This window comes from Paracoccidioides brasiliensis, assembly GCF_000150735.1.
Source record: "Paracoccidioides brasiliensis Pb18 unplaced genomic scaffold supercont2.2, whole genome shotgun sequence".
NCBI lineage: Eukaryota > Fungi > Ascomycota > Eurotiomycetes > Onygenales > Ajellomycetaceae > Paracoccidioides > Paracoccidioides brasiliensis.
Window position 1 is genome coordinate 1,026,814 of NW_011371359.1, and position 26,045 is coordinate 1,052,858.

The window sequence follows — 26,045 nt, forward strand, 5'->3', positions numbered from 1 at the left end:
TAGAGAGGAGAAGACCACTGAAAATAGTATATTTGCAGAAATGACATAAAGAGACGTCGGGAAATGGGGAGGAAGAAGGAGAAATTGATTAGTTATATATAGGCGCAGGAGACGTCACGAAAGACGTAGCCCTCGACTGAATTCGACGGATCCAGAGGAAGTGTAATGGTAGAACAAAAGAAGCCAGAATGGCACAAAAGGAAACCCAGAAGGCTATAGACAGAGAACAACCTGACTGTCTGGGTTATTGTAGAGGAAATAAGAGCAAACATGGAACGTTGAACGTTGAAGTTGAAGATTGCCGAGTGCGGCTCAAAGGTTTGTCGTTTTCGTTACATCCTTTGACTGAGTTATTACGTAAGACGCTAACGACAAACGTGACCCGAACCTTGAGCTCGATTTTTGTTGTTTCAAGCAAGTTCTGAACTCCAACCAAACTCGAACATATTCAGGTCAACGAAGGTACTCTACAACGCATTCCTAGGTAGTTCACCTGGTCCCCTCGTTTCGGTTTTACACACATGCCTATTCGGCCGCGTCTGTCTGATTAGCATCTTTAGCCCCCATGCGCCTGGCTGGCGAACACTGGAGCTTGCCGTGAGAAATGTCTGATGAGGATGTTGCTTGTGACTCGCGAACTGCATCTGTTGGTTTGCGGGCCCGCAACAAGGACACGTCCTCTGGGTCTCAAGGAACATTTCCGATACGATCCGCTGACAAACGCCGTTCAAGGAAGAATCACACCCTAGATAGTCGCGAGACTCAAGACTTTGTCCCTAAGGGTACTTTATTTACCTCAACATCGTTAGCAGTTTATAGTGCTTCTAGTTCGAGCCCTGACACGAACACAGAGAACAGCTGTGACACTGCATCTGCAGATCGTGTCTCTTCACCCATTTCGCGCCCCCTGTCACGAGGAGGAGCACCCTCAATGAATTGGAACAAGCTCAGCAAAGGGACGGTCAGGACCGCCCTTCGTGGGCGCCGTCAAACAGAAGCCTCCAGCACAGCTGCTACATCTTCATTTGAGACCTCATTTGAGACTGTTAATGGGAAATACTGGCGTAATCGAAGTACGTCTGCTTCATCCAGAGGGAGTGGTGGTGATCAGAGTCATCTAATGCGGAACCAAGACCAAAACGATTCGGAAAATAGTGCTTCTTGGAATAAGCTTCAAGCTGAAACAAGCAGAGGCCAAACGACTTACTCCGCAGAGTTCTCTGATATGGAGTCTGGCGAGGACACACATGAAGATAATGATATTGTTCTCAACCTGAGCGGCCCAGTCAAAGAAGAAGCGGCTCAGGAGACGAGAGGTTGGACTTCGGATGTCCAGGGAAATGACCTGCCTCGTGAAGATAGCAGCGTGCTGGGAGCTCGATATCCTAGTGGAGAGGGATTCGGCGAAACTATTGGCTCCGAAATAAATGTCAAGGTTGGAGACAGAATCTTAGTAACTCCTCTTCACGCTGAAGCCCGCGAGGAGAAACTCCTGTCTGAAGCCCCAAAGGCTGAGGCGATCCGGTTATTTCGTGCCAGATACCATTCAGATCCTATTACACTTGCTGATCTCACTCGTAATGATCTGGAGATTCAGGCTAGGTATATATTTTTTGATATGCCGCCAGAGGACCTTGACCTTAGGTTACCAGTAAGGTGCACCGAATGCATGAAGGAAGGCCACCTGGCAGACATTTGCCCGAGTAAGGAGGTATGTTCCCCACGGCAACCTTCCCCTCCAAATCTCCATAGCGCAGCTATCCTTGCGCCTGAGCGCGCCAGGGAAAACTACTCTTAGTTAAGTCTGACACTGAACACAGTGTGAACATTGCGGAGCATGGTCTGTTCATGAAAGCCGTTTTTGTCCTTCTTGGCGGAGATGCCAACGTTGCAGGGAACGTGGTCATGACGCAGTATATTGTCATTCCCCTCTCAAAGGATCCGCTACAGAACAGCCATGTGATTTTTGCAGCTCTAAGGAGCACACTGAGGACGACTGTGACTTGCTTTGGAAGTTGCCTAAACGAACTCCAACCTCTGGCCGCATATTTATCTCTATATCTTGTGGCTACTGCACAAGTAATCGCCATTTGATTGGGGATTGCCCCATGCGCGACTACCCAATGGACTCATCATCTTTCAGCCTTAAACATTATGATCCGTCCATGTTTTCCAATCTGAACTCTTTCCATGATGTCATTTATGGCAAGGGAAATAAAAACCAGGGTTCGTCTGGGCACAAGGTTAGAGGCCGTGCTGACGGGCGGTTACCGTCACCTGAAAGTGATGGAGCTTTCGGACGGCCGGATAATTGGAAACCCTTAACCCGCTCCCCACCACGCAGTCGCATTCGTTTCAGCAATGGAATTGGACGTGGGAGGAATCTTGATGATGATAAGCGATGCCCCCAAGTTTCCGAAAACGGTTCATATAACACCAACGATTATCGCCGTGGATATAGAGATAGGGATCAGTATCACGATAGCAGTACACGCCAACGCTCTCTCTCGCCTAATCGGTCCTTACCACGACAGATGTGCCGGAGTAGTAATTGGCATTCAAGGAATAGATCTCACTCTCTGTCGCCGCCAAGGTCCCCGCCACGCCCACGAAGGCCACCTCCTCAACAAACAGATGGTCGTGGGAAGGGTAGAGGTGGTGGTGGTCCCCGAAGCCGGGAAAGAGGAGTCAAAGGCGGTTCAAATAGGGAGACATACCGACACGTGCCTAGTGCGGCTAAGAAGGCGTGGGAACAACATAGATTTTGAAACAATTGAGTTGTGAATTCACTTTTCTCATGATGGTTGGTGACGGCAACTTGGCGTTTCCGAAAAAACTGGAGGCTTTGTTATTCCTTTCTTTTCTGTTGAGATACCTCTTAACAACCATGTGGGTTTGTGTTTGGAATATATGGAATGAATGTATACTAGTGTATAATACCTGTATACATAATCTCTTCTAGTTTCGACTGCTGTATTTTTAAAAACAAAGAAACGTATCCGGCTGTTCGACCATTCTATCCCCCGACTTTACTTTCTCGATATTTTATGTGCTGATCTTGTATCAGCGGTTATGAATATTGAATTTAACAGGGTTGATGGTTTATCTCTATCTAACCAGTCACTCGGAACTGAGATGCAGGGTTCTATATTCAGGGTAAATATTTTCAAAATATAGTCACACCTCCATTTTCGTTCTTGGTACTAATTTTCCTTGGGTTCCGCAACGCCATTCTCCAAGATTGAGATCAGCTCGTCTAGGCGCCGGATACAGAAATGGGAATGGTCGTGGTCTCTCAGGGATTGGTTTTGGTCATTGAGAAGCAGGACAGTGGCGGCGCCTGCCAAGTGGCCCGCAGTCATGTCGTCGAGGCTGTCTCCGACCTATATAGAGAGATTTCCAAATTAAAATTTACAATATCAATCTTCTTGATACGACGAATGGGTTTGAGAGTATAAACGAAAGGGGTGGTAGGCAGAGGGGGGGGGGGGGTGTGAAGAAGTAGATGACGAGATTAATCGGACTTACCATGATTAAATCCTCAGCGTTGGTTCCCCATTCCTTTGCTATATGTAAAATACCCGCTGGATCTGGCTTGGGGAGCAAGTCCGGGGTATCACGGGTGATGATAGGGGAAAACTGATGGGTTGGGAGGTGGGTTGTGAGAAGATGTTCTACGGGTGTTCTATTGAAGGCGTAAGCAAGCAGCAGCTATCACTTGAGAGGGGGATGAATAGCCTATTGGTTTTCGGTAGAGCAAACACCCTTGAACGACCGCATAGCCGTAGCAATTGAGGGGATATTAAGGGGAAGGGGGCATGGTATGAGAGTTGGTTGAGACAAGTCACCTACACGAAATTCCGTGTGCATAACGCCCGTTTCAACCCCTTTGAATGGAGATAATCCATCAGTTCTACAAGACCCGGCTGAGGCACTTGCTTGACCATAGCTTCCCGCTCGATCTCCCTGACTTTCGTGATGGCAGCAGTGCGGTCCTTTAATGTTGGCAAGCGGCGGATGTGCCCGATGATATCAACTGATTTATCAATTCCTAACCAAGAGCTGAAAAGGGACGTCGTCTGTCACTTAGGGAACTCTCGATATATTTTTGAAATGGATAGTTATGAATCCTACCGCATTTCTTGGAACATGTAATTCTGCGGTAGACTAATGTTGGTCAGACTCTAAATGGGGGGTCTCAGGCCACGGATTGATATCAACGAAAACCTCCCATTTTTGCTACTTCGATTTTGGATGAAGGTATTAAAGAAGACTGGAGAAATTTATATAAATACCATAGTGTCCCATCCACATCAAATACAATGCCCCGCAAAGTCGACTTCTGGCCATCTATACCTGGCTCAGGATGGAGCGGGGAGAACCTCCATGTTCGTAATGAGGAGCCACCAACATTAGACATGGCGCGGAAAAGGAGCATTAAATGAGAAACAAAAGTAAGAAAGAAAGAAAAGAAAAGAAAAGAAAAGAAAAAGACAACAAAAAATAAGAGAAAGAAAATCCTAGTTTCAGGAATACAGTTTTAAAAGAAGGGGGAGAGGTCTTGATTGTATGTGCATCCAGCAAGGCATCGTCCAAACGGATGAAATTAACACCGAAGAGACGGGATCGATGCGCTCGCTGAAGCTGTTGGTCGGGGCTTGGACAAAGTAAGCCAACTTTAGTCTAGCTTTCGATGACCTAACGCCGTAAGCGCCAAATCACCCGCCAATCCGAGGATATGCACCCGCGTCAACGAGTGGCATTGAACATGTGTGTTCGCAACTATAACTCAATATGAAGACTCGAAAGGAGGCTCCAGGAGAGGGGCCAGCTCCAAAATACCGACCCGCTAAGTCTGTCCCCTTCCAGTTACACATGCACTGCACCATCTACTTCGAAGAAAAGCTTTGTGAGCACCCTAATCCTACTTCTGACCTACCCCTAAGGGGGGCGATCTCAGCTAGAAAACATAGTTGCGAGTAACTAACAGAACATGTATTCTCGCAAGTTCACCAAGCTCTTCATCTCCTTCTAAGTCTTCTCTCGTCAAATACCATTGCATCGGGCCCCGCATTAATACCGTCGCCTCAACACCTTGCCGTTGCAGCTACTCTCATCGTCCACCCTTCCACAACAACTCGAGTAAAGTCACTGGAGAGTGTTCAGGTTGCAAATACTGCTTTAGAGCTCTTACGTCTTACGAATAAACTGGTAGGGCCATTAGCTGCAAAATTCGACATTGCCTTTGCTTTTACGCGGTTCTCATCGTCGCGAAATGGGCGCCAGCGACGCGGAGATGGTCATAACGACTCTGCAAACGATTCATCCTCAGATTTTGATACGGTCCCGATGAGGATGGATATTGCTCGAGGTGGGTCTCTTTGGTTTCGATCTGAGGACTTTTGGCATGCTGTAGGGTGGGCGTTTAATTGCGCCGTTCTCTTTCCGAAACGATGGTCGAGATGGCGTGTCTGGTTGGAATTCATGTGTGACGTATTGGAAGACGACTGGACGGAGAGAGAAAGACTGGCCAGCAATTCAAGTGATGGGATGGCAACACCGACTGCTGGCCATGCTCTCCTCCGTGATAGTCTCATTTTCAAGTATATCTCAGGCTCATCAGGAGTATCTGGCCACCATCGAAGAATTATGCGAGCTGTCTTTGCGGACGGGAAACCGCCGTCGTTAAACGAGTTCAAGGAGGTGTTTCGGAACGAACTAAAGGAGCCCGAAAAGGGTAAGGATAATCTGAAACGACGTGAGGCTGATGTGAATGTCGACGAAGATGAATTCGGAGACTACCTCTCAAAGGACGAGGATGATGATGCTGAGGAAGAAGACAACGACTCATACACGACGACGAGAGAAACTCAGCCTTCTCGGCCAAAACGCCCGAGAACTAGAGCACCAGAATTTTCTTTGATCTCGACTGACGATCTTAATATGGATCCTTCGTACAGCGGTTCGGGCGCGGGGCATTCTGGCAATGTCTCGCAGCTCGGCGACCTCGCTTCACTCGCTCTCAGGCAGCGCCTTATGCAGCTCTTGTCCCGAGTCTCCAACTCTCTCGGGAAGCTTTACATGGAATTGGATAAACTCTATCTTCTCTTCGTGGAATTCGTCCGTTCGCTGGACCTTCCTACCTTTCAGCTCTTAGTATCATCGCCGATGTTGTCGAGCTTCACAGATGACGCACGAACTACCCTGTGCGAGATGATCCTTCTTCGTTTACTAGACAACAATCCTGGTTCGATGGAGCAGTACCTGAGCCAGGCTAAGTTGGAGACCTGTTTTCTTCCCTACGCGGCTTATACGAATAGTTCCGTCGACAATGCGAAAGTTTCGATATTACTTGAGACCACCCTACGACTCTTAGCCTCCAATGGCATGTTGCATGTTCGTCCCTCTTTGCAAAGGGCAATCGAAGAAGGAATTGTGGCCAGAAGTGAGAAATGCCAGACCGACACCAGGAAGAGCCAAGGTAAACAGAAAATGGAAGAATCTGGCTGGATTTGGCTCGTTGAAAGTGGCGAAAGAATGCATTATCTGGTGAACAAAGTAATGTCGAAGGAAAACGAAGGAAAGAGGACGTGAATTTAATACACTATTTGGTATTAGGCTTCTCCCTCTACTTTTCTCTGGGCGATTTTTGGAATATTCAGCTTTCCCTCTGGTATTTGCACCGAAGCCACCTTGTATCTGACTAACATACCTTTCCCTAACTAATACCTTCATTTCGTCACCATTCAAAACAGGCAATCAGAAGGTCATGGTTTTGGACTGAGATATCGGTGAAAGGAGGAAGAGCAGGATATGCCTTTGTCGAATTGCCAAAGAATCTTTATCCCGTTGTTTTACACCCCATCCTCCCATCAGATTCAATCGTTGGTGTATTTTAGCACCACATGTATCCTCTTTTCTATCACATAGGAAGTGGAAAATGGTTTATCACACAACCGTACTTCAACTACTTACTAAGCAGGGTCGTTGCCCAACTCTGCCTCTCTCGCGTCGCTGCTTCGACGGTGATGGTCGGCGAACTTTGGTGATCTGGGGTGAAGGATTCACTAGTGGGAAATAATTCATTTAGCAACAGCAGGAGGTACGTAAAACCAAGATCATAGTCTGCTTGATCATTAACCCCTTTACGTCTTCAACCCTAGGGTTCATGGCAAGACCACAACCTGTTCTGATATCTCCATATTGAAGTGACTCCCACGGGTCTTGACAGAGCGGAATGTCGTGCGATGTCCGCGCCCAGCAGATCAAGGGGCAACAGAGGGATGTACAAGCCACAAAGCTTGCTGAAGGCGCAAAGTCTCCTGACTTTACTCCTGTACCAACGGGAGAGGGGAGGTGGTAAAAATGTTGTGGCGAGAAGCCTGATAAACATATATTTAATGTATTGTCCAAAACTTATAAAAGTCAGTAAAATGTAGCAGATGGCTTAAGCAAGGCTAAATCCCCTGCTATCTTTTATTCGGTTTACGCAGGTAGATACACATATATATATACTTTCCAAAAACATCAGCAAAGGCCGTAAACCTCGACTTCTTCACTATTATGCTCTTGCAGCACCGTTGTGGATCTGTGACAGGTCTATCATCTGATTTCTTTTCTCCTTTCCTTCCCCATTTATATTTGATGATATTTCTTTGACTTCTCTTCTCCGTTTGTTTACAGGCCTCTCTTCTAGATTTGGGTTTTGACATTGTGTCGTTATTCTCTTTGGCTTGCTCTATTTTACAGATGAAATGTAAAATTTTATCCTTAAAATCAACTAACGTTGTGCCACGGATGTAATGGTAGCATAGTATGTATATATTTGGATGAACGATAAAATGCGTTCTTTATTCGATCACCGCTAGTTTGGGGTCTCAGATATACGAGTTTTTGAGCTTGCCCAAGCGTCATACTCTGGACTGTTGGGGTAATCGATATAACCAACGGTAGACTTCGGGGTATAGAACTTTTCACGATCGTATGGGGTGAGATCTATATTATTGAAGATGCGGAACGCCAGATCTGGGTTCGGAATGAAGTGACGGCCAAACGCAATGGCAATGCGCTGGTTCTTATGGCTCTTGACAGCTTCTTTGGCCGACTGCGGAGAGAATCCTCCGGCCAGAATTACCGCCCCAGCACCGTCGAACACATCAACAAGAAATTCTATGCTCTCTGGTGGTTCTTCAACAGTGTACGATCCCGAGACCCGGGATTCTACCACGTGCAAATATGCCAATCCTATCTTCGCTAGATTCTGAACCAGGTGGGTGAACTGTGGCCGGGGGTCTGCCATCCTCATATCTTGAAACCGACTCCAGGGGCTAATCCGATACGCAGACTTGTCACTTCCGATGGCTGCTGCAACTGCTTTAGCCACTTCGAGGCCGAATCTTGATCGATTCTCAATGCTTCCTCCCCAACGGTCATTGCGGTTGTTGCAAACATCCTGTGAGAACTGATCGCAAAGGTATCCATTCGCCCCGTGAATCTCAACCCCGTCGAATCCAGCCTCGACAGCATTCTTTGCTGCTTGAACGTAGTCCCCGATGAACTCTTGGATGCCCTTTTCGTCTAATGGCTCGGGGACAGCGTGTTTCTCGGAAATCGGCAGGTTACCGCTCGAGACCACAGGATAGCCTTCAGAAGCGAGGACCTCAGGTTTTGCTGCCCGGCCCAAAGCCCACAGTTGGCAGAAAATAAAACAGCCCTTGGCATGGACTGCATCGGTAACCTCTTTCCACGCTTTGATTTGCAAATCATTATATATGCCGGGAACATTGTTAAATCCTCCTGCACGGGGAGAAATAAATGTGGCTTCCGTGATCAACAGTGTGCCTGGGACACAAGCTCGCTGTGCGTAGTAATCTTTGACGAATGGAAGGGGGATATGATCATCATCCGCTCGATATCTCGTTAATGGAGCCAAAACTACCCGATGCGCCAAGGTAAGGTTGCCAACTCGGATTGGACTTTGGATTTCCGCCATTGGATGGATAGAGTAAAGTAGCGGGATACAGTGACAAACTTAGAAATTTTTATTCCGGAAGCTCTGAATATTTTAAATATCTCGCTGGGCTCCGCACTGTACAGGTAACCCTTATAAATGACAATATACGCTGTGTTTGATAACAGTGCAATGGTCATCAATCGCTATACCTGATATTGTGATGTAAAAACCACCTCCACACGGATGAGACAATTGGGTTGTCATGATGTAAGAAATGTTGAATATAGGTTTCTTGGTGCTTTAGTGATCCCCTTGGGCCGAAGTGGTTTAATATCAAGAGCCAAACCCGTAGATCCATGGATAAGTTAAAAAGTCAGTTGGTGCGGAAAATGTTCGCCGGCGCTCGGTTATCTGAGCCATTGCCCGGCAAGTTCATTATCTCCTTGATCCTTGCATTAACCGTATGAAAGCGCTCTCAGGGATCTACGCTAGATGGAAATGTTTCATGCATTGCGTTTGCAGAAATTGGCCATATCCTAACAGCGGAGAAATGATGACAAACTATCAAACCATAACTAGTTATTTCGTGGCGCAGTCCAAATTGAACGACCAGGAACCAAGGACGCATGAAAGGGTCCCGTTTAATAAGAACGTTTGACAGATCAAGGGCCTCGAAACACAACCGGAGCTGCTTGTCCCAACACCAGTTAGATCAGAAGCTGGAAACAACGTCAATCTCTTGCGTACCTCGGGAGCTAATTACCACTTGCAACACGGATCGCAATGATAATATCCATATATACACATAGCGGAGTGATCGCCAATAGCCCTCTAGCCCGTTCTGCGTAACTAACTGTTCAGAAATGTCGATCTTGTTTGAACTAGCTGCAATTGGCACGCTGAGTTCTAGTTGCAAGGCTCATGCGTATGAAATGACAATACTAGGGCACGATTCAGGTCAAGAGGAATGCTCCCCGCCCAAGGATCCAGCATTTAACAATTCCGGATGTCCTCAAATCCGGAATGTCAACGTCTAATTTCCTAGAACTCCTTGTGTCTTTGTTCTCATTTGCATCGTACGGATCCAACTCAGCCAGTGCTAAGGGCCTAGTTGAAGTGACTGGTTGGAATATCCTCATTCTTACCGTATACCACAACCGCACCGGCCTGCATCGCAGGATTTCTAGCGTACGGGAACTCGTGTCATTACAAACCTGATCTCAAACTTCTGCGCACTGCCAAGTCAAGTTGAGACTATCAAGGGCTGTGAGCCATCGTTGACTCCGTCAGTCGATAAGACTGCTAATTTGCTGGGAGTGCTAATGACGACGGAGAGGCCCGTACGGCACAGGTTTACTTGCTGGAGTGAATGAAATCTGTCTCCCCATACATAGTCAATCTACTTAGGTAGCCTGAATGTCATTGTATCGGCACCAGAGCGTACGTGGGCGGCATTCAGACGAGAGCCTGTTTCCACCCCCGATGCTCGATTTCAACTCCGGACCAATTTTGACACAATCCGCGGCAGTCAGCCCTTGACTGCCAGTTAATTGAGATGTTTGGAGCGGCTTCCTCTGTTCCATTTTGTCTGTGAAAATATCCAGGGGGTGAGAAGGGGAGATATTTACTTATTTTGCCTCTGGTGTCAAACGTGAGGTGAGTAAATAGGGAATAGTTAGTTGACTTGCAAGCTCGGTGTGAGCTCTCGGTTCCTACGCGTTGACTCTGTCAACGATTCTTCATACTAACATCTCTACGAGTTAATAATTTATCAGCCGTTTACTCTCAGCAATTGAATTTCCCGAACACCATTAATAACTCCTCTCTTATCATCTTCTTAACCATCACCTAGCTTAATTTACCTCGGAGAACCGCAAGGATAAATTCAGGACGGCATGAAGTGTGACATTGGTCACACGCTGAGATCACTATTAGGAGATATGAATTTAACCAATACGGCTAGAAGATTAGACTCTAAAAGGAATAAATTGCCTGCCTTATCAAACAGGCGGTCGCTCATAAGAGAAAAAGGCTCTGTTCTACTACCCCTGAATACTGCCTTGGCTGTAACAGACATCATCTATAGCATTGAGGTATTCTGCGTATCATGCATCTAACGGGACTTCTTTCTTAGTAGTAAAAGAAAAGAAAAGAAGGAAAGAAACCAGGTATGCATAGTATCTTTGTCCGTTATAAGGAAGTGGGGTGTTGCAATTCTCTGGGATGCGAAGCAGGAACGGAATGAAATGAAGGGTTAAGTACCCAAGGGTAAGTAAATGTTTATATAAAAAAGAGAAGAAAATGGTGCATAGATATATAAATTCAGAACGTACTCCCTCTATAGTCAAATTAGCATTTGCGGATCGGATGTTAGTAGAAGAAGATATGAAGGCAAATGTAAAATAAACTAAATCAACAAGAATTATTCATTTAATGTTCTAAAATCTCTTTAAACAAAACAAACTCAAGAGAAAAGAAAGAAAAGAAAAGAACAGAGAAGAAAAAAGAAAGAAAGAAAGAAAGAAAGAAAGAAAGAAAGGAAAAAGAAATAGCTACGCGAGGTTGTCAGTCAACATCGAGTAAAAGTAGCACTGGTGATTGACGTATATGTTTGAGGGCGGTTTATGACGCTTCCATAATCTTCAGCAATAGGAAATTGAAAAAATTCAAGGAGGTGGACGGGGTCCAATTATTTGTCTTCGTGCACCTCCAAACAGTCCAGGTCCACCCCGATTCTGATTATCTCCGCCCATATAGCCATATTGGTTGACATCCCACGCACCCTGCCCAGGCCCTGTGCCCGCAGTATTAACCCCTCGCTCCACGGCCTCCTTTGTCTGTTTCTGGCTCTCTTCCCACTCTCGCTGTCGTTCGCGTTCTCGTTCCATTTCGCGCTCAAGCAGCGACTTGGACGCCCAGCCTCCGGCTCGTGTCTTTTGAGTTGAAGCAAGCCGTCTGGCATTCTCCTCATCAACTTCTGAGCTTGATGAAAATTCAAGGGGTCTGTGAGACGCTGGGCGGGGAGGTTCAGGGGCCCTGTTTTCAGCTAAGAAGCGGTCAATTCGGTTTCGATTGACGTAGCTTGTCGGATCAGGTAGAGGGCGAGGCGCAGGCGAGGGATTCGTATTTCTCGGCGGTTTCGCCGGTGGCTCGGGGAGAGAGCGTGGAGGTAACGCAGGTGGAGAAGGTTCGCTGGAGGGAGCTCTGTCGTTATAAGACTGCCATTCGGATCTAAGCAATTTGCGTTCTTCCTCCAGGGAAGATGCGTCGTAGCTTGGCTTGACCAGAGTGTGTCGTTCACGGCTGCGGCTCCGGGATCGGTCTGTCTGCGGATCCACCCCTTCCTGCTGCGTGCTACGCGAACGAGCAAGTTCCTCCCGCTCACGCTCATACCGACGCTCTCTTTCCTTGGCGAGTTCAAGCTCCCTTTCAAGTTGTTTTATGCGCTCACTCTCATTTGATGCCGAAACGGATGTCTTGAACTGCGATGCTTGATACTGACTGAGGAATTGGCCATTCAGCCGGGCGTCACTAAGTTCCTTCTTCCACAGCCGTTCGTTTTCCAGTCGCTCTTCCGCTGCTTTGTCCTCCAGGCGTCGACGATTGTCTTCTTCATCCCACCTGCGCTGCTCTTCCGCCCATCTTTTCTTCTCTTCTTCCACCTCTCGCCGCTCTCGCTCTTTTAGTTTCAGCGTCTCTTCCTGCCACCTAGATTCCTCTTCAGCCCTAGCACACTCTTCTTCTGCTTTTAACTCTGCTTGTCGTTGGCGCTCCTCCTCTTCGCGCTGTTGCCTTAATTTTTCTTCTTCGGCCTCTCTTTCTCGTCTTTTCCTCTCTTTCTCCGCCAAGGTGGGCACATCTGGGGCCGGACTGATGATTTGTCGCCTTGCACCAAAGGATATTCCGAGGTTGCCTTGGTTTGCGCCTCCCATGTAGCCATATTGATGGATATTCCACGCTGGCGTCGTGGTGCTTTCCTCTTCTTTATTGGTCCAAGCACTAACAGCATGTTTTGGCGACGCAGACCCAGAGTGGGTTTTCGAGGGGCTGTTCTGTCCAGAGGCAGAAAGCCTTCCAATCGGATTAAACGTGCCAGTGTTCGCCTCGTTTGCGTTACCAACACCCCTCCCTCGAGTGTAACATGGCAATCCAAGGCTGGTACCTTGACTAGACCCAGTGAGTTGAGGACTCATTACATCGCCCCTATTCTTCATGCCAATTGATCGTGGGAACCTCCCTGGTTGAAGTGCGTTGGCTCTCCTGCTAAAGGCCCGTAAACATTGGAGCACCTGAGCTGGATCCTTCGATTCGTAGAGATCCACAGTGAGAAAGACGTCGTGCGGTTGGAGGCTCAAAGGGGGGACTTGACATGCATGTAGAAAATGAGATATGTTCTCCATTTGAACGAAAGGCATGTTCGAGTCCCTGTATTTGACACCTGGAGACACGGAGAGGTTGATAAGACTTAGAGGAGGAAGTTCTGTTAGTAGAAAGCCCGGAAAAAATCCCCCAGAGGGTAGGTTTTTACGGTAAACTTGCCGACATAGGATAACTCCACTCTTCAGAAGTCCTAGTAGGTCTCCCTTTGGTAACTTCTCATGAAGCACCTCCTCAATCCACTCCTGTATTTCATTGGCTGCCTGGGGAGTATACCGAGAGAGCCGCATACTTCGCAGATCCTTATCCAACGACGAAACAGACGCCATGACGAATCCTTAGGGTCTTCTGCGCTGTAAAAGAGCTCGCGACGAAGATAGAATTACCCAGTCGACCCAGGCAATATAGCGTGGACAGTATGTGAAGTGCGGCGGATCCTCAACAGACACATCCACGCTACGGAAATAAATGAATTGCGCGCTACGAGCTTATATCATATGAAGTGAAAAACTAATATATTCTTGAATTGTAGGAGACTGGCCATGATCGCGCACCGGTTGATGGAGTGTTGCCCTTTACTTTGTTGTCTCTAAGGCGAAGTTGATGAGGGGACGCGGGCTTCGTTACGCTAGATAAATGAATGACGACGTGGGTGGAGTTTTTAGGTTGGTGGTGATGCCATCAGCGCGACACCGCCACCAATAGTTACTCGTTAACTGGTTTGGCGACGAATTTTGTGCACGTTAGACCACCAGAGCCTTTGATTTCCCCACCACTTGTTCATGCAATAAATACCTGGATCCATATAAGTGTTCGATATCAGGAATATGCATGGAGTATGTTGCGACTAGATCATTAATATGAGCCCTATAAATAGCCTCTGGTTCAAGTGGAAAAGCCTGAAGCTTCCCTGGCGCAGGACCTTTCTTGCAGGTAGTTATTTACCCCAAGCACTTTACGAGAGACCAGCTCCTTGACAGCTGTTTTATTGAGAGATAGGGGACTCTTCTGATAATTCACAGGAAGTGATCTGGCGGGAAACACTTTTTGGGAGTTTAAGGATGCTCTCAATGCAAAACGACTCCGGCGCATTGTGAAATTCAATCCGAAAACGCACCTTGCTGATGTGAAGGTCTCCCGTAGGTCTAACCTCCATCTCATTCTAAACTCCACATCAAGTGTATTCTTTACAACTCGACAAAATATCAGCTTGACTATGGATACACCCGCTAATTTTCATGGAAATGCCAGCACAATGGCATCAATGGCTTCGGCATGTTCGGGAAGAACCACCAACGATACAAGAGCAGCAAAACGATCTCCTCCGTCAAGAACGCATGAAATATCTCGCCAGACTCGCAGATGAGCGATGGGCTAGCAAGCCGTCATTCTTTGATAGGCCACAGGAACATCAGTTGGGCCCTGCGGTGCAATCCTCCCAAGAGTTACATCACTCTAACGCCTCCCCACCTAACAGAACGGAAACCGTGCGCGGCCCAAATGAGTCAGGGGCGGAGTTTAAAAATCAAGAAGAAGGAAAGGAGAAGGCCCCTTGGGTGCGACAAACCGGTGGGCCAAGCGAGCAGTGGCAGCCTGAATCGTGGACACCAACTTTGAAGGGCAGATAGAGGAGGGTGATGCTTGGATGGCAGGTTAACTGCTATCGTGATGCTTGGGCCTGGGCTGGAAGTGGACTCTTTTTTGCGAAGGATGACCATTTCCAGTTGTCATTGATGCCTGATGTGGATTTGCTCCACGCAGTGCTTCAGCCAAATGTTTTGACCCAATTATCTCGCAATTCCACTTTTGCATATTTGGGCAACATCCCTGTGGCACACAGCAACGACGTGCTAAAATGGATATTACGATGCACGTTTCGAAACGTAAAAGATGTCCGAGCAATGGTGCATCACATTTTACCCAGCTATGCCATTTTTCTCCCCAATATCAATTTGGAGGTTCTTTTAACCGTTTAGCGATGGATAGGAAATATGGCGTCGGATAAGGTGAAATTAGCTGCCTCTTTTTTCTTGGGTATCTCTCACAATGCATATTAATCCCTGTACATTAACTAATGATAACTCGGTATCAAAAAGCAGTCTTACTATTCGATGCTCTCTTGCAGTAATGTTATTGAAGCTCTCGACAAGTGAGAGCGATTCACGCTAGCTACTGGATACGTTTCCCTCAATTACCAGAGATACGCATCTGCAATATAAAATTTGTTGGTTTTTTTTTTTTTTTTTTTTTTTTTTTTTTTTTTTTCAAACTGACATGCAAGGCTGTCATCATCCATGCATTATTTACCAAAATAAAAAGATAGATACAACTCCACAAGCCTTGTAAGATCGGTGTATCTTCCGCGGCGTGTTATGTTACCACCCATCTTCTAACTAGAAAACAGCGGCAACAACAATGTCAACAATTCGTGACAGATTAACACCAATAACAATTCCTGAATCTAGGTACTGTGTGTGCATTTCGTGCATTGCCTGACAGATATTGGCAAGTTGGGTTGTATACCCACCCGGAATTCTCGAAACACGCCGTTAATTTTATGCACAGCGGAAGTACCCCAGTGCGTGAAATGAGCCTGACGTGCAGGGAAAGAAAAGGGGTTATATAATTGTCTCCAAGACTTCAGCTATCCATGTTGTTATGTGGTTCCAAAGCGGCGAGTCGCATGTGGATCCGGCGAGTAACGGACTGTATGTGGGCGGTCTTACGGTTGCATGTTTCAATAATGCAGGACCATGTGTAACCGTGGCGGAAACCGGGGGAAGAAGAGAAAAAGAAAGAGTTGCTTCGGACAACTTGGTTGGTTCAGCGGTTAGTTATTCGGGGTTGATTTCATATTTTGTGATATTTGTTCATCTGTCTATTGAATATTACGTGCTATCCATGGGTGTTCAGATGGCTCCGTTAAAGGATCCAGTGCTTCATTGAATAAAGGGGAGCATCCAGGGGAGCTTTGACATGAGACATCAAATCTCTCTATCTCTTGACAACCCTCGTAAAAATTTGACCGAGCATTCAAAACAGGTGTGATGTCACAACTAACCTTATATCTTTTCTGTTTACTAGCTGCTGACCTCCTTTCCTTTCATAAATCAAGTTCTTATATCCCTCTGTATCAGGCCGAGTTTGAATGTTGACAGAAAATTTAGACACACTCTCATTCAATTGAATGACAATTTACAGCTGGAGGCCGGTGGAGATTTAAGGTGTGAGAACCTGTCAACATCCTCTGAGGTGGCCATTATAATCCAGGATTCCTCCAGCGACAGGCATGTACAACCTCATTCAATTGCCTTGATTCCGCGACAGCATGAGCGGGCATTCTCTTCTTACATTTCAGAGTAAAAGTATTTGTTTAGTTTATTTTCTATAAGTATCTCCAATATTAGACTGTTTTTCTCTGTTTTTCTTTTGCAGTCAGCTAATAAACTATGATTCATGGCTTCTTTGATGATATCTTGGACTTCTGATGACTTTATATATAGATATATTTCTATTTCTATCGCTACTTTTATTGCAAAATAATAATCTAACTACTACAAATCTACATTTATATAAAAACAGCTGGCTGGAAGCTGTAATATTTCATTCCCCCTTCACTACAGCTATATGAACGACCGAATAGCACTCATATTCATATTAAGGTGCTCTATTGAGGTTGTTGTAGTCAGCAGGCTGATATTCACCTTATTTGTCATGTGATCAGTGATATAGTTACCGAGAATGTAGCGAGCGAAACATGCTTGCAGTGCTAATGAAAAACACTCGGGACAATGGGTAACCAGGGAGATAAGGGACAAAGCAATTGATGATAAACTTCAAAAGAAAAAAAGCCGTGAACTCATATGCATAATGAAAATTTCATCCAAAAAAACGGGGGGTCCAAAATGAAGGGTAAATATCTGCTTAATTTGTGCTGGCTACGAGGAGGGGAAGCGGTAATGGAGATCACAAACAGGGACGTGAAAAGAGCGGGAAACTGGAGGAAAGGAAGGGGAGGAAACGGGTAGGAAAAGCATCTATCATCGCTCTCGTGTATAAATTTCATCTTCATGTGCACATAATCGTAATAAGTTGTAGTGGGAACGGTTCGTTCCACCATCCCCTCCACTTGCGCTCTTAGCTGAAAACCGCTTCAAGTGCTCCAACATCCCCGCCAGCTCTCAGAACTGCTAGTAAAGCTGCCTCGCTGAGCTTTCTTCTTTTATCGCGCGCCTCTTGTTCTCTCCTAGCTTTGGTCTTCGAACTTCCGCTGGGCGCCACTCCAGTTAAAAGTTTCTGACTATCCTCGGGGGTGTAGTTCACAAAAGAGACAATCATTGGAGGTTTCGCAGCTGGGTGGTAGGTGTTGGTTGGGGTGATATGTGCCCCTTTAATGCCCCTTAAAGAATTCGTGGAGAGACTGGAAACTTTGCGGATGTGACCCCTTCGCTGACGTTGGGTGTGCGGATATATTTGCGGCTCCGACCTCGACAACCCGTGGATTAAGTTGGTGGATGAGGATCGGAGTGTCAGGCTTGCTGACATCATGTTGGCTGGAGACAGCGACAGGCTGTGGGATATCGGCACGTATTGTCTTTGGTTTAGGTCCTCAAATGGTGATGTTCGCGAAATGGGAATTGGTGCGGGTGCAAGTGGTGTACATGATGACCGACCCATAAGTTCTGGGCAGGATAATGCGGAGGAGGAAAGCGGTGGTTCCCCCGAAGATCCCATCTCGGGGGATTGTTTTAAATGCATCATCATGTTGTTACTTTCTAATATGTGGCTCTGGTGGGCTTGAGGCTTTTGCGGTGTTGGGGCTATGACCATGGGTTGGTAAGTACTGGTAACTTCCGATGTTGGCCACCAAGCTTGGGTAACAGGGCCAGGAAGGTCTACCGTGGGGTAGCTCAAGGCGGGCGAATCAATGGGTTCAGTATTCCAAGAGGACATGGACGTCGGGTCTGATTGTTGTGAGCGCAGAATGTGATGGTTGGGTGGGGAGTGGCTCGGACTTGTTGAGATTACTGACGTCCGGTGATCAAGGCAAACGTTCCTCATCCTTTGACCTGTACAATGTGTTGACATAGACATAGACTGTGAGTGGTTTATCATAGCAGGATGTTCATATGTAGATTCCCAGTCGACGTGGCTATCCTGCACACCAACGTTCTGCTCAGCTAATTGTGGCATGTTTTCGTGTTGGCCAAGCCTCAGTGGTGATGAGGATGAGAGAGGGACGTGATAATCTGAAGCTTGGATGTTAAAGATCTGAGGATGGTTTGGCCACTGGCAATGGTAACCCATCGCAACGCTTCCTTGTCCTGAGAAGGGCATCGAATCCAGATGGGAGTCCTGTTTCTGCATGGATCCTCTGAGACTATTCAACCCATAATTGAGAACTCCGCACGGTGATGACGATTCGTTCTTGTATGTGCTCCGGGGAGGCGAAGATGCAGCAGATGTATATAGACCGGGTTCCTTGTTATGCTGAAACACACCCGTCACATCAGGGTTAGGATTCCTGTATTCCACATACCCATGGCTGGGGACGAAATTATGTCTATCATCCATTGCCAAAGCTTGATCTGGATGAAACGATAACAGATCATTGCGCAGATGACGAGTCTGCAACTCGCCACCTGTTTTACAAGGAGTTCCTGCATCAAAGAGATTGCTGACACCACATGAAAAGGGAACTTCCAGTGCATCTTTGTCGGCAACATCATGCGGAGTGTGCATAGTAGTTTGAGGAGTAAATATACCATGGAATGGATGATCCATTTGCTGGAAAGGATTGGTGGGGGCTTTGTCGACCGTTTTTATCAGATTTTCCACCTTATTGACACGAAAATTAGCTATGGGGACGAGGCAGAGAAGGCACCTTTATATAAATTTTTTTCCCTAAAGAAAGGGAGACAAACTATGTGCTCAGAAGTAAGGGCAGACAATGTATTTACCTTGCAAGTGCTACCTGATCCCTGTGTCAGAGGATCTAACGGATGGTTAAGAAACTTGGAGAGGTGAATAACAACTAGAGGACGATGATGATAAAACAAAGCAAAATACCAAATTGAGGATGAATGTTCGGGGACCTGGAGGTCTCCAGATAAAACTTTCAACGGATTCCCGTTAATTAGGAGGATCGATTGAACTCACTGTTCGAGGGGGAGTTCGATGTTCTCATGTTTTTATATAAAACAAATAAGAAGAAAAAGGGGAAGAAGCGGGAGGGTGTGTGGGTTTTATAACTCGAACTGAAAGCCCAAAACTTGACTGAAATGATTTATCATCAAGATATTTGATGATCAGACATCCATCGTCGCAGTGGCACGGTGGACTCGGCATTTCTTAGCCTTGAGAGATTATTTTTGAGCATGCCATAAAGCCCATGCAGTAGCATCGAGACACCAAAGGAAGGTCAAATAAAAACCGTTAGGGTTTGAATCATCGAAAACAAAGGAAAAAAATGAGTCTATGAGGACTAAAGTGAAAAATAAAATGAAAATTGAGAAAACAAAGCCCCCAAGAAACCTTAACCCAGATCTCCTGATCTCATGGGTAATGCCTGTTAAAAACGCACGGGAAGGAGGACATGCCTCTGGTCGAAAGGGGGCTGTTACGGTCGCACAGGATGGGGTCCAAGTAAGAATAATACAATCCCTGTGCAGACTCAAGATGCCCAAACAGGATTCCAGAATTAACATAATTTTGGGGTCAGCCGAGATATAATCCAACGGCTACTGGTTTTAGATACCTCAGATAGTCAGACGGAACCCGTAATGCGAAAGTAATTTGAATCAATATGAGGTAATTGTTGATATGAACTAATTTTCTGGGAAAGACGGACGGGGGTGTAGATAAACTTCAAGGAAAATTGTCTGCTCATCGATATGATTTGTGGAGGGAAGTATCATGATGCATAATAAAACGCCAGATGACCCAAACAGTCTCCACAGAGCAGACAGAAAACACGGGTCGAATCCAAGCCAGTGGTGACTGGCCAATCGTACCTATGCGGGAGTCAATTCTGGAGCGATTTCGCCCTTTCGTAAGACTGTTTGAGTCCGGCATGGCTGCTGCATGGCAGTGTTGTTTTTTTTTTTTCTTTTCACAGATATTAGAAATTAAGTATGAAGTCGGTTGCAAAGGGCCGCTGTGCACGTCGCCCATGCGGCGTAAGAGCTGCAATGGGGAATGAAGCACGTTTTGTGCAATCCATGACTGCATGCCCACGGATGATGGATGAAGGACGCAGTGTTCACATTTCACGGTCCAAGGCAACTCCACGTTTTTGACACAAGCGCCTTTCATTCATTTATGGGGCAATAAGATGATATCCAGCTCCCCAACAATCAACAAAGACAGTCGAAATTCGCTGCTACGTCGATCCTTGTCTCAATGACTAGGACATGAACGAGGCGTAGATGATCTCTTCCAGGGTCAAAATAAAAAATTCGGCATGGTAGTACTTTGATTCTGTATGCCCTTGGCAATTCCGATGAATAGACTATTCAAACTCAAAAACACAAGCCATCCTGATCATATTCAAGGGCTGTAGGGACGTCGTTGGGATTGACGGTGGGAAAAAGAGTGGGTACATCAGCGCACCATCAAGAACGAGGAGCCAACCACACAGTGGAAAGGAGAAGGAGAATATGTCCTCATCAGCCAACAATGGTACCACGCAGTCGGTAGAGAAAAAAAGCTAGATAATGATGTCAGCTGGATACCCGGCAATAATAGTTAGCATAGAGTCAAAGGATGTGGGTAGGAACTGGAATTATAGGCAAAATAATAGCGTTTTTGTATGCGGCCTTTGTGAGGCGTTGATACTTTCGAGGTATGATGTTAGTCTTTGTTGTCGGTGATTATATAACCAGCTCCTCTGCCCTTCCAGGGCTAGTTAACCAACTAGTGAGCGGCTTAGCATGGAACTTAAACTTGAAGGCCCCCGCCCGCCGCGCCGCTCCCCCCCCCCACCGCCCCGCCAGCTGCTGACTTACGCGGGAGATGCGCAACGTCGTTGTCCTTCCCAACGCTCCCAACATACATGATCTCCGAATATCAGCCCCCGATTTGGGGTTGCTTCCTGCTCGTTTTCCTCTCCTGATTCTTGTGCAATTGGACATGTACACTTACACTCCACTTTCGATTATGTTCTGGCTGCGAAATATGTAACAGTACAGGAGTTCAAGCCAAAGCTCTTCCAGTGAATCGTACATGCGCGGAAAATTCGTTGGCTGTTGCTGCAAGACTATCAGTGGAGAGAGAGATGCAGTGCCGGCAGAGCTAGCCATTTTGGATCCAACGTCGTTTGATGCAACCTGGGTAATATTGTTTTTCTTATTCCCTGTACATAGCTGTGTAGTTAGTATTCTTTGTACGTCCTGTTCAACGCTAGATAAAAGGTCTTTGGACGTTTCGTATAGGGCTAGTATGCTGCAATAATAATCCAAATTCCCCCTCAATATGAAATTTCAACTTGCGTATATTGAATTGGAGTCAATATATGCTGTGAACCTACCTGGAAGTTCCAATTTTACAACACAAAGAAGGTAGTTTGGAGGTAGTAAAGATGTTGCTCCCCATTCACTGGCAAGGTGACAATGAAGGAACCCGTAACATTTCCAGCCAATAAAAGACTTTCTCGGAATATATATCTCTCTTTTGCCGTAAGTTACAGTGTAAAGTCAATAATCAGTGTTAGTGAGCGATATCCCAAATAAAAAAAGTCCAACCGGGGATCGATCGGAAAAAGGCAACACTTCTCAAATGCTATGTAGTTAGTTACTTATCCTAAGATGTTCGACCAGAGGAACCTTAAGCGTCTCAGGCCAACACCACCCCACGAAGACGCAAAAGGTACCCAGGCTGGCCTTCTGCCTTCTGGGAATTTGGGGATAGGTATAATATACCTGGGTATCAGGATTAATTCCACTGAACTCGATGAAATATCCCGGTTTCACATTGTACCAACCATGGTCCTTTCGCGCCTCAAACAATAGCAAGCAAAACTAAAAGAGAGGGTCAAAAAAAAAAAAAAAAAAAAAAGGGAAAACAAAAACTCAGGGATAGAAGAAAATCAAACACCGGCAAGGACGTAGAATGATTGGCAGCTGTGAGATCAGACAAAAAAAAAATCTCATCTTGGTAATAATGTCGACCACATTTAACGTAGTTACCCGAATCTTACCCTGCTAAGCTAAGGGCCAAGGAAACTTCGCTGGAAATTTGCACATCACGTATTAAAAATGGTACTGTCGCAGTATGGGTGTTTGGGCTCCAAAATCTTGATTGGCGCCTAAAACTAAGACAACATCATGCATCTGGCACAGAGATCAACAAGCCAACTTCAATGTCAACGTTAAATTCTCGCCAAATAAATCTCCTCTCCTCTTAACAAAGACTTCGCTGCACCTTTGTACATCTATCGACTGCCCCATATACCCCACTCTACTATATATCAGTTGGCGAACACATAGTAGGGTCCGAGGATTCCTAGCTTCATTCCTCGAACCTAGCACTTCACAACGTAACCGGGATCTCGAGAGAGAGAGCGTGAGAACTTCTCGTCTGTCTTCCTATTCGAACATCCCCAAAAATACCAAACCATAAAACCGCTCTGTGTTTCAAAAGAAATCTTAGTGGATGTCGGCTGCTTCTTGGATCGAGAAACCAACCAAACGGGACAGCCCTATCGCACCCCTATTCCAAGGAGAGACCTAGAGCTTAGCATCAAGGTCACCGCGATAGCGAACGCAAAATTATTGTGGCTGGCTGAAGAAAGGGAATGTTTAGTACTCCTTGGAGAGACAGAGTCCAAATTTCTCCTTTAGGATACTCTCCCGTTGAAGCCATTCAAAATCTCAACAACCCCAGTTCCGCTCAATTACCGCAACATTTCCAGATTTAAACCAGTAGAAGAGATACCCACGAAGAATACCTTTAATTATGTACTGCAAGTCCGTCTTGTCTGGTGTGGATGTCCTGCTGGGGATGTAACTATATCCTCCAGTTCAGATGTCTCCTCACCTCACCACTCTGGGGGAAGCCCCCACCGTCTGCCTTATTCACCTTCTCTAACATCTGCGGTCCACTTCACCTATCCCCAGCCGCTTGATTTTAAAGTGTTATTCCTAGCCTGTTTGTATATTTGTCGTTAACCACTTCTTGTCAGCCTTTTTTATTTTGTATGTCATTATATTTCATATATGTCATCCTTCCTTTCGTTTCTGTCTTTGTTGATTGCATCAACAACACAAAGTCGCGATTCAGCCGCTTTATTTTGCAGTTGGAAATCAAGCCGCCCCTTTCCGGCCACACACTCCTTGCTCGACCCCGGAAGTTATCAAGTTGTATTAGATTTCTCCTGTTGGTTTCATCACACATACTTGACGCGTTTTCAAAGCAAACAGACTTCAACAACGGAAACGGTAGCTCCCGGGAATGACTTCCTCAACTACCACTCAGACCGCTCTCGAAAACGAGCTTTTGTCGACAGATGCGATGGCCTCTCCTAAGGCTGATGCAGTGAAACAACAACCCGGAGCCGACGGAGATACCCTCCGACTTGATACTACCAATGTTAAGTTGGCGCTTCCAATTGGGCGCACCCGTGGAGCTCACTTTCACAACGAGTCCTCAGGCCTTGAGCCTTTGTCAATCTCCGAAACCCCTGTCGCATCCTCTCCTGCATCAGAAGGCATAGACATTTATTCACCATTGTCATCATCATCGTCGTCATCGCTTTGCTCTTCCCCGACACCAACATTCATTGGCCTCAAATCCATTCTTAAAAATACCTTCAAACCTCAAAGCGCACAGGGGTTCAATTCGATGGATTCTGACACAGAATATGAGGAAGAGAATGATGAGGATTCTGATATTGATGGGTACGATGATTTGAACGAGGATGAAGAGTCTGAATCTGACGAATCTGACGAGTATGATGAATCCGATGAAGCTGATGAGTTTGATGACTCTGATAACGAATGTAAGATAAACATCAAAAACGAGTGTGAACAACTGCACCAACTTGCTAACATCATTTCCATGAAAGCAGATTTGTATGAAAGAGGGTCCTTTATTTGTTTTGCCAAGTCTGTTCATTTCAACCTCAACCTTGATGTCCGCATCATCCCAAATAGAGAAGGAAATGGTGACGACTGTGGAGAACCGGAATTGACGTTCCACGAACAAGCGCTCCTTAAACAAGGGTCAATACGCGAACGCGAACGCGAACGTTTCGAGCGGTATAGTGTCAATAACCAAAGTTATGACTCCGATGAACATGGACGTGATGTTGTTGAGCTCGACAAGCAACTTTTCACAGCTTACGTTAATGGTATCCGTAACATGAATGCCGAGGACTACCGATCCGTCGTTCTTTCTCGCACCCTGAATGCGGGTCCATGCGAAGTCGATGTTCTCCCTATCATCGCGGACCTTGTAAACCAATATCTTGACCGCGTTGTGGAGTCGCTTCTCGGATTCTTTCAATATCTACTTCCGGATGAGGAATATCACAACTTGTTGTTCTTTGCGGAGGACGTTACTACATTCGACGATCACAACCGTATCGTTTACAAACCCAGTTCGAGTGACTGCCAGCAGGTAATTACCCGGCACTTGACAACTAAACTTGCCGGCACCTTTGCCGCCATCTCCGAGAGTGACATTCTTGAGTGGGTCGCCGGAGAGCTCATCGAACCCCTGGGGCGCCAGGCTTTGTTTTACGACCTGTAGGATTGCAGGCTGTGATGGAAAGGATTACAGAAATGACCTATCTTGATTTTCTTGCTATTCCATCTCTCACTCTTTTCGTCCTTTGTCTCTCTCAGCGCTCCATTCTCCTCCATCTTTTACTACCCCGCGGACTTTCGGATTTATCTTCCCTTCTTTTACATAGTTTCTTGCAATGGTGTTCAAAGGAGAAAACGGGAAAAAGCTAGGAACCACATCCGCCGGCTAGACAAACACCAAAGAATTTTTTTCACATTACAAAGTTAGGGAGCTTTACCCTGTCCGGAAAGATTTCTCTGACCTTCATTCTAATACAGCTTTCTCTTCCATCATGGCGTCTTTTTTCCGTTCGAAAATTGTCCTGTTCGTTGGAACTTTCGTCTGTATGTAAATGGATTTGTTAATGTGCAATTCTCAATGAATCAGCGGGTTCACCCCAAACTTCTGCGCTTACAGTGATAAGGTAAACCCTGTAATCCTCCATTAAAAAGTAAATTGCCCTTATTATTTAAAAAGATTTTAGGATAGAAGACATTTTGATCTCGCGAATCTCCCTGGAAAATGGGTATTCCCAGTTCCCTCAATGGTTACTCTCACCCCTAATTATATATTAGTTATCCCTGTTAAGTCGTTGGGTTGGGGTCCTGAGGTTATTACTCAGCCAACCCTAAGTTGTGCTAGAGCCAAACCCAAAATCAACTTCACGGGGTCCAAGAGCTGTTTGAGGCCTTCACCTAGGTCACATCTCCAAGTGTTATGCCTCCCTAGTGATCGGAATATTACAAGGAGCTTGACTCTACCAGACAGCGAAACCGCAGAGCTCATCTCTGGGCGTACACACAAGACGCATCTTATAGGATAGTTAACTATAGTAACTACCTAGATGCCTGTCTGTCTCTCTATATACGGAGACTGAACCAACGGTTCACTTGGGAGCCTGGGTTTTTGACCAATGGTCAAAGAACAAAGG

General features: G+C 46.1%; 8 protein-coding genes across 8 annotated transcripts; 4 read left to right on the forward strand and 4 right to left on the reverse strand.

The window, feature by feature from the left end:
• Positions 1–604: 604 nt before the first annotated feature.
• Positions 605–2,768, forward strand: PADG_01515 (uncharacterized protein; the record flags this gene model as incomplete). The annotated part of the gene is made up of 2 exons (XM_010758641.1): positions 605–1,711; positions 1,821–2,768. 2 exons carry the CDS (start codon positions 605–607, stop codon positions 2,766–2,768), a joined length of 2,055 nt encoding a protein of 684 aa, XP_010756943.1.
• Positions 2,769–3,203: 435 nt separating this feature from the next.
• On the reverse strand, positions 3,204–4,420 carry PADG_01516 (uncharacterized protein; the record flags this gene model as incomplete). The annotated part of the gene is made up of 5 exons (XM_010758642.1): positions 3,204–3,383; positions 3,529–3,685; positions 3,853–4,062; positions 4,135–4,167; positions 4,296–4,420. 5 exons carry the CDS (start codon positions 4,418–4,420, stop codon positions 3,204–3,206), a joined length of 705 nt encoding a protein of 234 aa, XP_010756944.1.
• Positions 4,421–4,794: 374 nt separating this feature from the next.
• PADG_01518 (uncharacterized protein) lies at positions 4,795–6,594 on the forward strand (the record flags this gene model as incomplete). The annotated part of the gene is made up of 2 exons (XM_010759184.1): positions 4,795–4,909; positions 5,009–6,594. 2 exons carry the CDS (start codon positions 4,795–4,797, stop codon positions 6,592–6,594), a joined length of 1,701 nt encoding a protein of 566 aa, XP_010757486.1.
• Positions 6,595–7,864: 1,270 nt separating this feature from the next.
• Positions 7,865–8,992, reverse strand: PADG_01519 (uncharacterized protein; the record flags this gene model as incomplete). The annotated part of the gene is made up of 1 exon (XM_010759185.1): positions 7,865–8,992. One exon carries the CDS (start codon positions 8,990–8,992, stop codon positions 7,865–7,867), a length of 1,128 nt encoding a protein of 375 aa, XP_010757487.1.
• A 2,627-nt stretch (positions 8,993–11,619) lies between these two features.
• Positions 11,620–13,659, reverse strand: PADG_01521 (uncharacterized protein; the record flags this gene model as incomplete). The annotated part of the gene is made up of 2 exons (XM_010758643.1): positions 11,620–13,433; positions 13,482–13,659. The coding sequence occupies 2 exons, from the start codon at positions 13,657–13,659 to the stop codon at positions 11,620–11,622; spliced, it is 1,992 nt and encodes a 663-aa protein (XP_010756945.1).
• Positions 13,660–14,190: 531 nt separating this feature from the next.
• Positions 14,191–14,958, forward strand: PADG_01522 (uncharacterized protein; the record flags this gene model as incomplete). The annotated part of the gene is made up of 3 exons (XM_010759186.1): positions 14,191–14,263; positions 14,353–14,469; positions 14,582–14,958. The coding sequence occupies 3 exons, from the start codon at positions 14,191–14,193 to the stop codon at positions 14,956–14,958; spliced, it is 567 nt and encodes a 188-aa protein (XP_010757488.1).
• A 2,509-nt stretch (positions 14,959–17,467) lies between these two features.
• Positions 17,468–19,072, reverse strand: PADG_01523 (uncharacterized protein; the record flags this gene model as incomplete). The annotated part of the gene is made up of 1 exon (XM_010759187.1): positions 17,468–19,072. One exon carries the CDS (start codon positions 19,070–19,072, stop codon positions 17,468–17,470), a length of 1,605 nt encoding a protein of 534 aa, XP_010757489.1.
• A 4,707-nt stretch (positions 19,073–23,779) lies between these two features.
• Positions 23,780–25,078, forward strand: PADG_01524 (uncharacterized protein; the record flags this gene model as incomplete). The annotated part of the gene is made up of 2 exons (XM_010758644.1): positions 23,780–24,326; positions 24,396–25,078. 2 exons carry the CDS (start codon positions 23,780–23,782, stop codon positions 25,076–25,078), a joined length of 1,230 nt encoding a protein of 409 aa, XP_010756946.1.
• Positions 25,079–26,045: the final 967 nt, after the last annotated feature.